This window comes from Phoca vitulina, unplaced genomic scaffold (assembly GCF_004348235.1).
Source record: "Phoca vitulina isolate PV1807 unplaced genomic scaffold, GSC_HSeal_1.0 scaffold41, whole genome shotgun sequence".
In the NCBI taxonomy this organism is placed as follows: Eukaryota; Metazoa; Chordata; class Mammalia; order Carnivora; family Phocidae; genus Phoca; species Phoca vitulina.
The window spans coordinates 13754036-13766927 of record NW_022589744.1 but is presented as its reverse complement, the minus strand read 5'-3'; the positions used below and the strand labels follow the sequence as shown (position 1 = coordinate 13766927).

Genomic DNA, 12892 nt, shown 5'->3' with positions numbered 1-12892 from the left:
TGCTCCGTTCTGCTCGGCAGCGTGGGGCTCAGGTCTTCACTGAGTAAAGGTCATGGATCCTACTGAGACCGTGGAGATTCGGAAGGATCGTGTCCGACGCGTGTAGACGCGTGTAGAGCATGGTGGGACTTGGATGATAAGTGAGAGTCCGGGATGTAAGCCTCGGTAGGAACCAGGATACTGGCACGTGCCTGGGTGAGGCGGCCGTCGTCTGTGGCGCTCCGTCATCTTGGACGCTGTGCAGATGTAGCTTCTCACGCAGGGAGTGGGGGTCACTCGCTGCCGCAGGCTGCTCATTGTGACACTCAGTAATTTTCCTACTGTTCGCCCCCAGAGTGCCGCTGTCAACAGCTGAGTACGTTCCTTTCTGTCCCCTCCCACCCCCGCCTGGCCCATAGTTTGCCTTTTTCTCAAAGATACCTAGACTGGTGGCATCTTTAAAGTCTCCTTGGGATTTTTTCACTATTCTTTGGATTAAAACGAAACTACCCAGGCGTCTAAGCAATATGCCCTGAGTTCGGGGGTGGGCTCAGTGGTGATGTGTGCGATTCCAGAACGCCGTGGTTCTTCCCGATTCTGCCTGGTGGCATCGCCTGAATCCACGCTCCCTTCAGCGGCGTTGTCTTGGGCCACAGGCATCAGAGAATGTGTCTGCAGGCGCGGGGGCCCCAGAGTTAGGACGGGAGGCAGAGCTTCCACACACAGGCACCTAAGGCGTGCGGGCCATCCAGGGGCAGGAGGGGGCGCTGGCAGCCGGGGGGGACGGGCGACCGCTCCCTCCGTGCAGCGCAGCCACCGAAACAGGGACGGAGGCCACGGCCTGGGGGCGCCGAGCGGAGGGGAGCCCTGCCCCGCGGAGCCCCACCGCCTCCCCACTGCCCTGCGTCCAGGAGACACTAACAGGGCAGGGCTTTTGCCCTCTTCCTGTCGGCGAGCAGTACCCTGTCTGCCGCTGGGTAGGAACTGGCGAAGCGGGAAGGTGGGAAAGTGGGCCTCATTTCCTGCAGCGGCAGTGAGGGCTCCGGGCTGTGAACTCAGTGGGAGAGCTGTCCACGGGGTGCGCCCGCGAGCAGCCCACCCACCCCCACACAGGACGGCCGCGGTCCCAGCGGAGAGCCCGAGCGCGCCAAGTGTTTGAGCCGGTCCTGCCCTCCGCTCACCACTCTCTCCTGAGACCACGGAAGGGGCCAGAACACAAGCGTGATGTATGTAGACTGTAACTGATGTATGACTTAGTAATAAATAAGTAAAAACTGTAAGGAGTGGAACAGATTACCCAAGAATAAAATCACCGTTGTAGAGGAAAGGTTTGGAACAGTCACAGCGATCGCATCTGAAAAAGACAAATATGAAAACGATTAGGGGAGAGGTAACCAGTTGTGGAGGACTGAGAAAGATGATCCCAGTACTGGAGAATCCGCACCTGCGTGTTCAAAGATACCATCGATTACGGGACTATTCCCCGAAAAGGAGAGGAACCTGCATCTGCAAATGGAGAGAGCACAGTGCTGCAGGAGCATTCGTTGTGGGGAGCGTGATGCCGGGGCTTAGCCCAGCTACCCTGTGGCCTTGGAACGAAGTCTTGGGCTGTTGTGTGGCTGGATGTCCCGGAGACGGAGGTGTGAAGTGTGTGTGTGGTGGCCTTTGCTGGGATGGGAAGCGCTGGAGGAGGGCTGTGGGGGCGAGGGCATGGCAGATCTGCTCTGCTCTGTTCTGGACAGGGGGACGATGGGGCAGGAGGTAACAAGGACACACACACACCACAGTCCCAGGCGTTGAGGGCACAGAGCACGGCACCCGGACCGAGGCCAGGGCTTTCTGGGGTTGCCGACCCTGGAACAGAGGCTGAAGAGATGCGTACGCGAGCCAGGCAGAGAAGCGAGGTGGTTTTCTGTGTGAGAGAGGCTGCCGTGCTCCCTGCTGGAGGGCCTCCCGTGGGCTCCTCCGGGACACATCCCCTCTTTCAGGACACGTGCCGAGACTCCCCTGGACATCCTCCTTGCAGAGGCCCCCGGTTACAGGGATTCGTGTACCCATACACTTCCTGGCCCTCTTCTGATTTTAGAACCTAGGGTGTGGGCCCTAGAGCTGATTTGTGAGCTCGAGGCCGGGGGAGAAGAGCAGAAGGGCCCAGGTGACGTGTGGGTGAGGAACGCGGTGGGCTGCGTGCTCCTGACCCTGCGGTGAGGTCTTTCTCTCTGCAACTGTTCTGCAGGACAAGGAGCCCCGTGGGATTATCCCTTTAGAGAATCTGAGTATCCGGGAGGTAGAGGACTCCAAAAAGCCAGTAAGTATGTGGGGTACGGGAGAGGACAGAAGGGAGGGGTGTAGCAGTTCTTTGAAAACGACTGAAATTGCCAAGATTTACTTAAAACCGAAAAGTAGTGTCATGCCTGATTTTAAAATGATCGCTCATGTTGAAGCCAGAGATGAGGCTGTAATGGCAGGTGCTTCCATGTCACATGCGGACAGTCCCACGAGGGATGGAATTGTCCCTCCTTAAGAGGCCGCAGCAGGCGCTGTGACTGGGCTGCTCGTGTCAGGACCTTCGGCACCTTACAAATACCTCCCCTTTGTTCGGAATGTGCCGGTGCTGCGGGGTGGGCTCTGGAAGGCGTCCGTGTGACCTACGGCGCTCCGTGTTTTCGGAGTGTTGTTGGGAGTGGAGAGGGCATGCACCTGCTGCTGTCTCTGCTAATCAGGCTTATTGACATACAACCTCATTCTCCACGATTCCACCACGAGGCTCCTCTTCACAGGAAAACTGTGCTTCATGGAGGTCGGAAGGAAGAGTCTTTTGAGGAAGAAACTGACATTTTTTGTTCTTGGTCGGCAGCTTTCTCAGATCTTTGACACCCTCTCCCTCTCTCTTGTGATTCTCAGAACTGCTTTGAGCTTTATATCCCCGACAATAAAGACCAAGTCATCAAGGCCTGTAAGACAGAGGCAGATGGGCGGGTCGTGGAAGGGAACCACACCGTGTACAGGATCTCAGCCCCGACGCCGGAGGAGAAGGAGGAGTGGATTAAATGCATCAAGTAGGTGGCGGATGAGACGTGGCTGTGCTTTCACCCGACCAGGGCTCTCACCTCTCAGATAGGGACCGTTTCAGCTGTTGGGTGCGCCGCCCGCCCCTCTCCTTGGCTCCCGCCTGAGATCCTCAGGGCAGTCTGACTGGAATTCCCAGACTACTTTTCGGTGGATCCTTAGATGCATGACCGTGACCGCACGTTTATGAGAGTGCCTCGGGTCTAGGCTTCCCGGAGTGCTCCTGGCGGCCCAGGGAGGGCGGGTGCCTTCCAGCCCCAGGTGCCATCGGTTCACCTGGTCGGCCCACGTCTTAGGAAGCAGGCCTCATGGTCAGGACGGCAGCTTGGCGGAGATAGTAATCCTAATGTTTTATCATTTCCGGGGAGACGTGTACCATTTACAGGTGAGGAAACTGCCCAGAGTCACATGGCCGCGCTCCAGGGTCACAGGATAGACCGCTGTGCTTTGGGGAGGCTGAGGGTCTGAGAGGGGGGAGAAGTATTCTCAGGCTTCCACGGGCGTAGACAGAGCCACAGGCCCAGGGCTTGGCACCTCCGGCTCAGCTGAGCGGCACAGCGCGAGGGTGATGACAGGCTAGAGCTTCCCCCCCCACCCCCCCGGGACTTTCCGGAGCCTGTCCAGATGGCCATCACCCCCGCGGGCATGGCCTGGCTGCTTGTCTCGGTGGCAGTTTGTTCTGAGAGCGCGTGACTTCCCCGGAGGCCAGGGAGGCCGCCCTGACCCGGTGATCTGAGGCCCTGCAGCCCTGCATTCCCCCCGTGACGGGCGCACTTCCGCCCTGGCCACAGCCTGCTCCTGAGGGGGAGCGCTCGAGTTTCGGGTGTGTTTTGGTATCGCTGCTGAAGCCGGTGCAGGGTCTGGCCGGGGTTAAACAGCAAACAGATGACTGAACAAAGACACATGATGGGCTCCACGGGAGTCTGCTTGGAAGTCCTACAGTGAAGAGTCAGGCCGGGCAGGAGCACGTGGGTTTGGGGTGAGGCCACCCGGTGCTGAGTTCCCTCCTGCCAGACCCTCGGCCTCCTTGGAGACTGGCACTCCCCCTGCCCCTTCGGTGTGATGGGGATAGCTCCCAGGACGTTCTGGGGTGAGACATGGTCGTGTGGTGACTCTGGCAGCTCCTCTCCTCGATGTGAGCCCTCTGACCCTCATCCCATGGACGAGGCTGCACAGTGTCCCTGTCAATACCAGTAATGAGACTCCAGAGCCCGCCATGCATGACATGTGGGAAGCGCTGACTCACTCTGTTGTACACCGTGTGGTAACTTCCACGGAGTGCTCCTGGCGGCCCAGGGAGGGCGGGTGCCTTCCTCCCGTCCCCCTGCCTCGGGCCGCTCGGGAATTGAAAGGAAAACTTTAAAGCCCTCCACTGAGGTCTGGGCAGAGGAGTGGCCGTGCCCTGGGCATCCCGGCCAGCAAGTGACCCTCATCCACGTGCCCTGCACTCTTTTTTTACCATATGTTTTTTAAAAAACAACTCTTTCGTCCTTATGAAATGTATTTTTAGCGTATGGTTTGAAGGAAAGGATGTAACTTTCTTCTCGGGTGAATAGCTGGTTAGCCAGTCTCAGGCACGCTCCCAGCTTCCACACGCTCGTGTGCGCGCAGGGTCCCGTCCGGGCCCCGCTGTGTCTCCCTGGAGTGGCGCGTGGCTGTGCGCAGCCTTCCCCACGCGCTGTTCTGTGGTTTTGTCCGCGGCTGTGCGTTTTGTCTTTCATGTGGTCTGTACGCCTACAGCCAGAAGCACTGGGCGCTCTTGAAAGTCGCGTTTGGAGTCATCCAGTCCTTGAGCGAGGGTGCGCCCTGGCCTCCCCTGCGCCGGCTCGGGTCCTGGCTGGGCCCCGCTGCTGCCTCATCACTGGGCAGAATTCGCACACCGTGTTTATGCACTTCGGGTACCATCTCCTCACCCTTCACCGCAGCCTGGGAAGCACGGTCATCCCCATTTTACAGATGAGGACACTGAGGCACAGCAAGGCGAATTAAATTGTCCAGAGCCACAGAGGTGCTGCTGGTCTTCAGACCTGAGCCTTGTGACTCCACAAGACGCACTCCTGATGGCCATGCAGTGCTCCGCTTCAGCATCCTTGGCTCTCGAGACAAACTGAGGCCTTTGTGGCAAGGTCCCCTTGGGACAGGTGCCAGGGACTGTCGGTTCTAGCTGCCCCAGGGAGCTGTGGAGACGCTTCCCGGGGACCTGTCACCTCTGGTGAATAGGCCCCAGTGTGCTTGCAGGGCCTGTCATTCCCCTGGTCAGGTGCAGAGCCAGTGGTCAGCTGGGATCGCGGGCACTTCGAGTGTGGCCGCTCTGGAAGAGCTTCAGTGCGCTCGCGGCACCATGTGCTGGGCGGTTGGGAAGGACAGGTGCACGGGGGTGGCCCTGCTGTCACCGTCCCATGCTGGGGTCTCTGGGGGAGTGCCAGGGCACATGCAGGCTCCTTCCCTGCCGGGCCGTGGACACAGAACGGGCCTGGCCGGCCACGCCCCAGGGCCCCGCGACAGCGTGGACGGCCCGCGTGTGGTCTTGGTCATTGAGTCGGCGCGCGCACGGGACGCAGAGGCTGCGTGGTTACAGACCGTGGCGGCCGTCAGAGCGCTGGGTGCCCCGGATTGTGTGGCGCTCGCTGTCATCGTGGATCGAAGTAGCACATTTGTCTTTTGGGCTAGAATACGATAAGAGTGTGTAATACTCTGTTCCTAAACCTAAATCCACTATTAGGTAGAAACAGAATTATCTCGTCACACGTACCTCTTCTGAGGCTCGTCCCCTAAGTCATGTGTGGACACGGTGACTACTGACGCACTGACTCGGCCTCTGCCGTGCCGGGGGCGGGGGCAGGGGGCACAGGTGCCGCCAGCGAGCGCCTGCACGGGCTGTCTCCTGGGCCCATTCCTCAGTCTGTTCTGTTTTCTCCCCTCCGTGCGTCCAGAGCAGCCATCAGCAGGGACCCTTTCTACGAGATGTTGGCCGCGAGGAAGAAGAAGGTCTCCTCCACGAAGAGACACTGAGTCTGCCCAGCGAGCGGCGCCGGCGTGCGAGGCGTGCGAGGCCCCGGGTCCTTCCTCCCGTCCCCCCGCCGCGGACGGGCGGCGGGCTGCCGAGCAGGGCTGTCCCCTGCTGCGCATCACCCTGAATTCATAGAGACTGGCTTCCGCTTTGCTATCTGTTTTTAAGTGGGAGAAGGGTAGGAGTTCGCACGGGGGAGAGGGAACAGAGCCCCCGCCAGCACATCAGCCTCCGTGCAAGTCTCCCGCTCAGCAGGTCTGATAGCAGAGCTCGAAGCCAGCTGTTTACCTCTTGGTTATTTCCCTGTGAAGAAGCCTTCAACCCTGCACCGTAAACACACCCATCGATATATTATTCTATGTTAAGAAAAAAGTGGAATGGAAGAGAAGCCACATACTATAAAGATATATTTTTGTTTTTTAAAGAGAGAAAAAGATAAAGTAGAGCCCTTCCGAGGCATTCTGCCCGGTCCGGGGTGGAGGCTCCCCGGGTAGCCACCGAGGGTGTCCTCCCCACCCGCCGCCCCGGCCCACTGGCGGGAGCCGGCTTCTCAGCAGCCCGAGGGCGCGGGCGGTGGGTCGGGCGGGCGGGCAGCAGCCGCCCCTTCTCAGTTCCAAGTGTCGGGGGCGCGGAGGGGAGAAGGGAATCGCTGGACGGTCACTGTTTTTCTCTTTCAGAGTTCCTCCTTGTTGGGCTTTAAACTGCAAAGTCAGCATTTTCCTTTGAGCTAAGTACCCCGGAACCAAAACTGTGAGGACGGCAGTCCCCGCCGAGGTTCGGGACGGCCTGTTTCTTACGTGGTTCTTCCTCCTCCCCCAGAGCTGCAGTCCTCGTTTTAGAGGAAGGAGCAGGTCTTACTGATCACCTTAGGTCTTCAGCTTTTTCCGCCTCGACTCGGGCCCCGACCTGGACTACTGTCGCCCATTTCGGGGGGGGGTGGGGGCCTTCATCTGCCCGGCAGGGGCAGGCGGAGCACCAGGGGGACAGGGCCGGCCTCGCGTCCTTCCCTCCCCCGCAGGCCTGCGTGCGCTGGCCTCGCCCTCCCAACTTACTGTGTGAAGGGAGCCGCGGAACGCAGCGTCCTCCTGCTCTTCTCTCAGGGACTCTCGGGCCGCTCCTGCCGCTCGCCCCGGCCGGCCCGGGCCACCCCGGCACCCCCACATGGCCTCACGGAAGAAGGCAAAGAGCCGCCGGTCTTCTGGGGCAGCGGGAGCCCCGTTCCTCCGACTCCGTTAGGGCAGGCGGGCATCTCTGCAGATGGCCTTTGTGCAAGGGCGTGATTAGGGGTGCAGGCGGGGGGACTTTCGGGGGTCCCCTTCACACCGGTCCTCCCTCGAGTGGCTTCGGGCCTGTTCGCGCCGGAGCTCGTAAGGGGATGGGGGAGGTCTGGGCCCGCTGGGGCCCCCCCGCCGGCCGCGTCCCCTGCACTGGTTCTCACAGTACTACACAGAGAAGCACCTGAGTCAGTATTCGTCTATTTATCAGAGGTGTAAATAATCCATGTATAGTTTTTCTCCTTTTAGATTATTTTGTATTTGTTTAAAAAAAGTTTTGTCAAAATATAAAATATAAAGAAATGACTGAAAGTTGTTGACAGGGTTTTAAAAAAAAATTATAATTATTATTCCAACTGTTTTTTGTTCGTTTGGTTTTTTTGCATTGTAAACTAGCACCAAGGGACTGCAGCAAATAAACTCCAGATGTGCCCAAAGCACCCCTGCTGTCTGTGGCCTCCTTTCCTCCCCGGGGCGACCTCGGAGCAGGGAGGTCCTGCTCAGCGGGCGTGCGCGGGCCGGGCCGTGGCTCGCACCTGTCTCTGCGGCCCAGCAAGGATATAAACTGGGAGCGGGGAGGAGGTTCTGCCTTCTGTGAAGGAGAACACAGCAAAAAGCGGCTTCCTCGTCGCCCCTTGTGTGTGAAGAAGAAACGAACGGCAAACCTCCAGCTCTGAGCTAAGATTGAGAAACGTGTCTTCTGCTGGTGGAATTTCAGTACCTCCATCTCCAGGTGAGCCCGCGGAGCACCGGGGAGGAGTCGCAGTGAGCTAGCCCTGGAAGGCAGGGAAGACGCCCCAGAACACAGGCAGACGGACGAGCCCGGGCCTGCCCCTGAAACAACAGCGAGTTCCCATCCTTGCCGCTTGCCGGTTTGGGTCACGTGGCCGACGGCGATTCTTCCTGCAGACGTCCAGAGCGTGTAGCATTTCGGAAATCTGTGTGCCACGGCCCCCTGCAGGCGGCATCTCGGGGAAACCAGCGTTCCTGGTTCTCTGGGAGCCGGTGTCTGCTTCGCTCTTCATCGTGGCTGCCAGGAAGCTCAGAGTGAGGGGCACAACTTCCTGTGGCTCAGTCCTGCTTTATACTTGCCCTGCTTTGTACTGATATTTTTTTAATAGATTTCATGTTTTAGAGCGGTTTTGGGATTGCAGTAATACGGAGGGGAAGGTACAGAGATTTCCTCTTTGCCTCCTGCCCCCTGATCTGCACAGCTTCCCCTGCCATCGGCGTCCCTGCCAGAGGGTCCATGTGTCACAATGGACGCGTCCAGGCTGACACAGCAGCACCCAGAGTCCGCGGCATGTGTTCGGTTCACCTGGCGTTGTGCACTTGATGGGTGGGCGGACATGATCACGTGTGCATCACGACGGTGTCCTACAGAAGAGGCTCACTGCCCCGAACATCCTTCGTGCTGCACCTGTTCCTCCCTCCCTGCTGAGCCCCGCAGCTGCTGACGTCCTGTCGTCCCCACAGCTCTGCCTCTCCCAGAACACCGTGCGGTTGGAATCCTACAGTCTGTAGCCTGTATTTGCCCTTTTTTTTTCTTTTTTTAAAATTTTATTTATTTGACAGAGACAGCGAGAGAGGGAACACAAGCAGGGGGAGTGGGAGAGGGAGAAGCAGGCTTCCCGCGGAGCAGGGAGCTCAATGTGGGGCTCGATCCCAGGACCCTGGGATCACGACCCGAGCCGAAGGCAGACGCTCAACGACTGAGCCACCCGGGCGCCCCATGTACTTCCCCTTTTAATCGCATTTTTGACCCTTTATCCTTTTTTTTTTTTTTGAGAGCGAGAACACGAGCACCGGGGAGTTGGTGGGGAAGGCGGAGGGAGAGGGAGACAGAATCTTAAGCAGGCTCCACGCCCAGCAGAGAGCCCCATGTGCGACTCGATCTCACGACCCCGAGACCATGACCTGAGCCGAAATCAAGAGTCGGACTCAACCTACTGAGCCACCCAGGCGCCCCCCCATCCTGTTATATTATTACCATAATATAAATCTGAATTATCAACTTGTTCACCTTTTTTTTTAAGAGGAAATTTATGAATAAGGTAAGGACAAAAACTGCCAAGATCATTGGTCCAGTACTGAGCCTACTACACACTAGCTTTCGTGTTTTTAGGAGTTGGATAATCTTTGTGATTCTCCTTTTTTTTTTTTTTAAGTTTTCACATCCAGTCCTTTAGTGGGATCCATTTTGTTTTTTAATTTTTTTTTTTGAAGATTTTATTTATTTATTTATTTGACAGAGACACAGAGAGGGAACACAAGCAGGGGGAGTGGGAGAGGGAGAAGCAGGCTTCCCGCGGAGCAGGGAGCCTGATGCGGGGCTCGATCCCAGGACCCTGGGATCATGACCTGAGCCGAAGGCAGACGCTTAACGACTGAGCCACCCAGGCGCCCCAACCTTTTGTTTTCTGAATGGGGTAGAGATACGGCTCCCTGCTGAGAACGCTGATCCTGATGCATCGGCCCTCCCGATGTCATAACTGTCATGTCTTCACAGGGGGCAGAGGCAAGTCCATGTCGGACAAGAGCTGGTGTCTGCACCAGGAAAGCGATTCTAACCATTTGTGAGCCACAGGCCCCTCTGCGAAGTTAACACAAGCTACAGATCATCCCGGAAAATTACACAGAAAGCCCTAAGTGCAAAGTCGCGGAGTCCCACGGTCCTGAGCCCCTCTGCAGGCCCCGGGCTGAGTAGCCCTGGTCTCGGCCTGCCCACAGGTAACTCCTGGGGGCCCTTCTGGGATGGGAACCCAGGAAGCTCTGCATTTCAGGCCGCATAAAGTTTGCCTGCTCTGTCTGGGTCTGGTCCCCGTGGGATCTTCGTCTGCTCGGACCAGTGTAACAAAATCACCGCACACGGGGCAGCTTAAACCACAGAAACATATTCCTCCCAGTCCTGAGGGCCGGGAAGTCCAGCTCCTGGGGAGGCCCTCCAGCCTCCTCGCTGTGTCCTCACGGGGTGGGTAGGCAGAGGGTGTGGGAGGAAGCAAGCTCTCCGGGGCCTACTGCTTGTTTCTCGGGAGAACCCTGGCCAGGACAGCGGGCACAAAGACATCAGAATCGGAAGCGACCCTGAGAGGAGGCATCGCCGAAATGAGTCTTGACAAATGTGTCAAGAGAGGAGCTGGGCCCGTGGCTTCTTTCATCTGCTGGATGAACTTGGAGCGCTCTTCAGAGCTCCCAAGACGGCATTCCCTCTCATGTCAGCCAAGCCCACTCACACCTGGAAGGCATTTGCCCGTTTACGGCTGGTAGCATCATAGGGCGGTGCCACACCCCCAGGACTCGGACGTGAAGTTTCTGAGCTTTGCACGCCTCCTTCTGAGTGGTGTTGGTGCAGGGAAAGGATGGGCTCTGTCGGTCAGCCCTTATTAACACGCGCCGAGCGTCCTCGGTGATGGCGCCCCAGCCCGCCCTGAGGTGCACGCCAAACCGGGCACCCCATGGGGTTGTCGGTGGAGACTCGAGGAGGCACCCCCCTGAGATTCAGGTGCACCGTGGACCCAGAGTCTGTAGAGCCTCTCGAAACGGAAGTCAGGGTGGGGTGCCGAGGAGACTGGGTGATTTTTGTTGACCCTGGGTTGAAATATAAGTAAGTGAGCAATTAGTGCAAGTCACTCTCTTTCTCGGGGGCAAAAGGTCAGTTCCCAGGGAGCAGAGCCCAAACCGCAGATAAACAGCCTTCGTATGTTCATAGGCAAGTGCGGATTCCGGGCAAACAAGGATGTGCCTACGTGCAAATGGGATTTGTTGGTACATGTGTTAAACTTGTTAAACTTCCCGATGCTTATGACTTCACCTTTAGCTTGTGACTCAAGGGTTGGGACTGGAAATGTCCACAGACAGAAGAATATTCTATAGATAGTGTGTTAGAAAAAGTCAGTTTTCCACCTCCCGCATGTCTCTCCTTTACCTTCACATAGAACACTTCACTTCTGTCCCTTCCGGGTTCCCCCCCCCCCCCACACACACACGGAACAATGCTCTGTGACACCAGCTGGGTGTCCTACAGTTTAACTCCATCTTGACACCATCTACCTGGAGACAGCATCCGATCCCACAGGTCAAGGGCTCCGTCCCACGAGACCACCCCGCAACTTCAGCTGCAAGTAGGGCGTCCCCAGGTAACCCACAGCTTCTGTCTGACTTGGCTCCGTGCTGGAGTCCCCATGATCTCCCTCCTCGGGTTCAATTAATCTGCTAGAGGGGCTCACAGAACTCAGGGAAACATCTATGCTTGCCAGTTCATTAGAGGACATGATAAAGGCCACAGATGAACAGCCAGAGGAAGAGATATGTAGGGCGAGGTCCAGGGGGGTGTCGAGTGCAGGAACTTCTGTCCCCGTGGAGTTGGGGTGTGTTACCCTCCCAGTACACGTGGATGTGTTCACTAACTTGGAAGCTCCCTGAATCCCGTGCTTTGGGGATTTTATGGAGGCTTTCTCACGTAGGCATGATCGATCATTGATCCATTTCCAGCCCCTTGCCTCTCCCTGAGGTCCCAAGCATCTGGTTGTGGCTTGGTGTCTCTGGTGACCAGCCCCCATGCCAGAGGTTTAAGTCTTACAGTTAGGTCTGATCCCTTTCTAGTTAATTTTTATATGTGGGATGAGGTAAGAGCTACAGTGAGCACCTTTGTCCCGTTCCTGATCCTAGGGGAAAAGCATTCTGTTTTTCATCCTTAGGTGGGATGATAGCTGTGGAGTTTTCAGAGATGTTCTTCATCAGACTGAAGGTGTTTACATATTTTCCTAGTTTTCACCTAGTTTTAATCACAAATGAGTGTTTTGTCAAATGGCTTTTTTTGCACAGATACATTTGCTCATGTGATTTTTCTCTTTTAGAATAACAATATGGTGATTCCACTGAATAACATTTCTAGTGGTAAATCAACTTTGCGTCCCTGGGGTAAAACCCACTTGGTCATGGGTTTTTAAGAATATATTACTGGATTCAATATGTTATTTTAAGATTTTATTTATTTTTTATTAGAGAGAGTGAGCGAGCACGGGTGGGGGATGGGGAGGGGCAGAGGGAGAGGGAGAAGCAGGCTTCCTGCTGAGCAGGGAGCCCGACATGGGGCTCGATCCCAGGACCCTGGGATCATGACCTGAGCCGAAGGCAGATGCTTAATGACTGAGCCACCCAGGCGCCCCCTCAATCTGTTAATATTTTGTCAAGGATTGTTTGCATCTGCATTCATGAGGGATATGGTGATGTGGTCATTTGAGCCATCACACCAGATTGTCAGCTCTGAGACAACGGGGATTCTGTCTCTTGAGGTCATCTCCGGGTTCCCAGCTCCCAGACAGTGCCTGGCACAGGAAGGGCCCTCGGGACATGTCTGTTTAATAAATGAATGCGTGACAACAAACCACAGGTTACTTTATGCCAGACAGGATCATGTGAATAGTTTATCAGCACCTGTTTTCTGTAAGCCAGAAGAATGTGATTCAGATGTGTTAACACATCAGGGTAGTTGTTCTGACTCTTAAGGTGGTTCAAGCTTGTCAGGGTGGAGGTGCTCTGAAGTTGTAGGAGGGAGAAG

General features: G+C 56.6%; 1 protein-coding gene across 3 annotated transcripts in view; it reads left to right on the top strand.

Annotated features, from left to right (window-relative positions):
• The window catches only part of CYTH1 (cytohesin 1), a 78556-nt gene extending 70137 nt beyond the window's left edge, over window positions 1-8419 (top strand). For all 3 annotated transcript variants that reach the window (XM_032429404.1, XM_032429403.1, XM_032429405.1), the window contains exons 11-13: window positions 2216-2287; window positions 2884-3038; window positions 5982-8419. In XM_032429404.1, coding sequence (XP_032285295.1) covers window positions 2216-2287; window positions 2884-3038; window positions 5982-6060 — 306 coding nt within the window. In that variant the 3' untranslated portion in view covers window positions 6061-8419. The remainder of the gene's footprint in view (window positions 1-2215; window positions 2288-2883; window positions 3039-5981) is intronic.
• Window positions 8420-12892: the final 4473 nt, after the last annotated feature.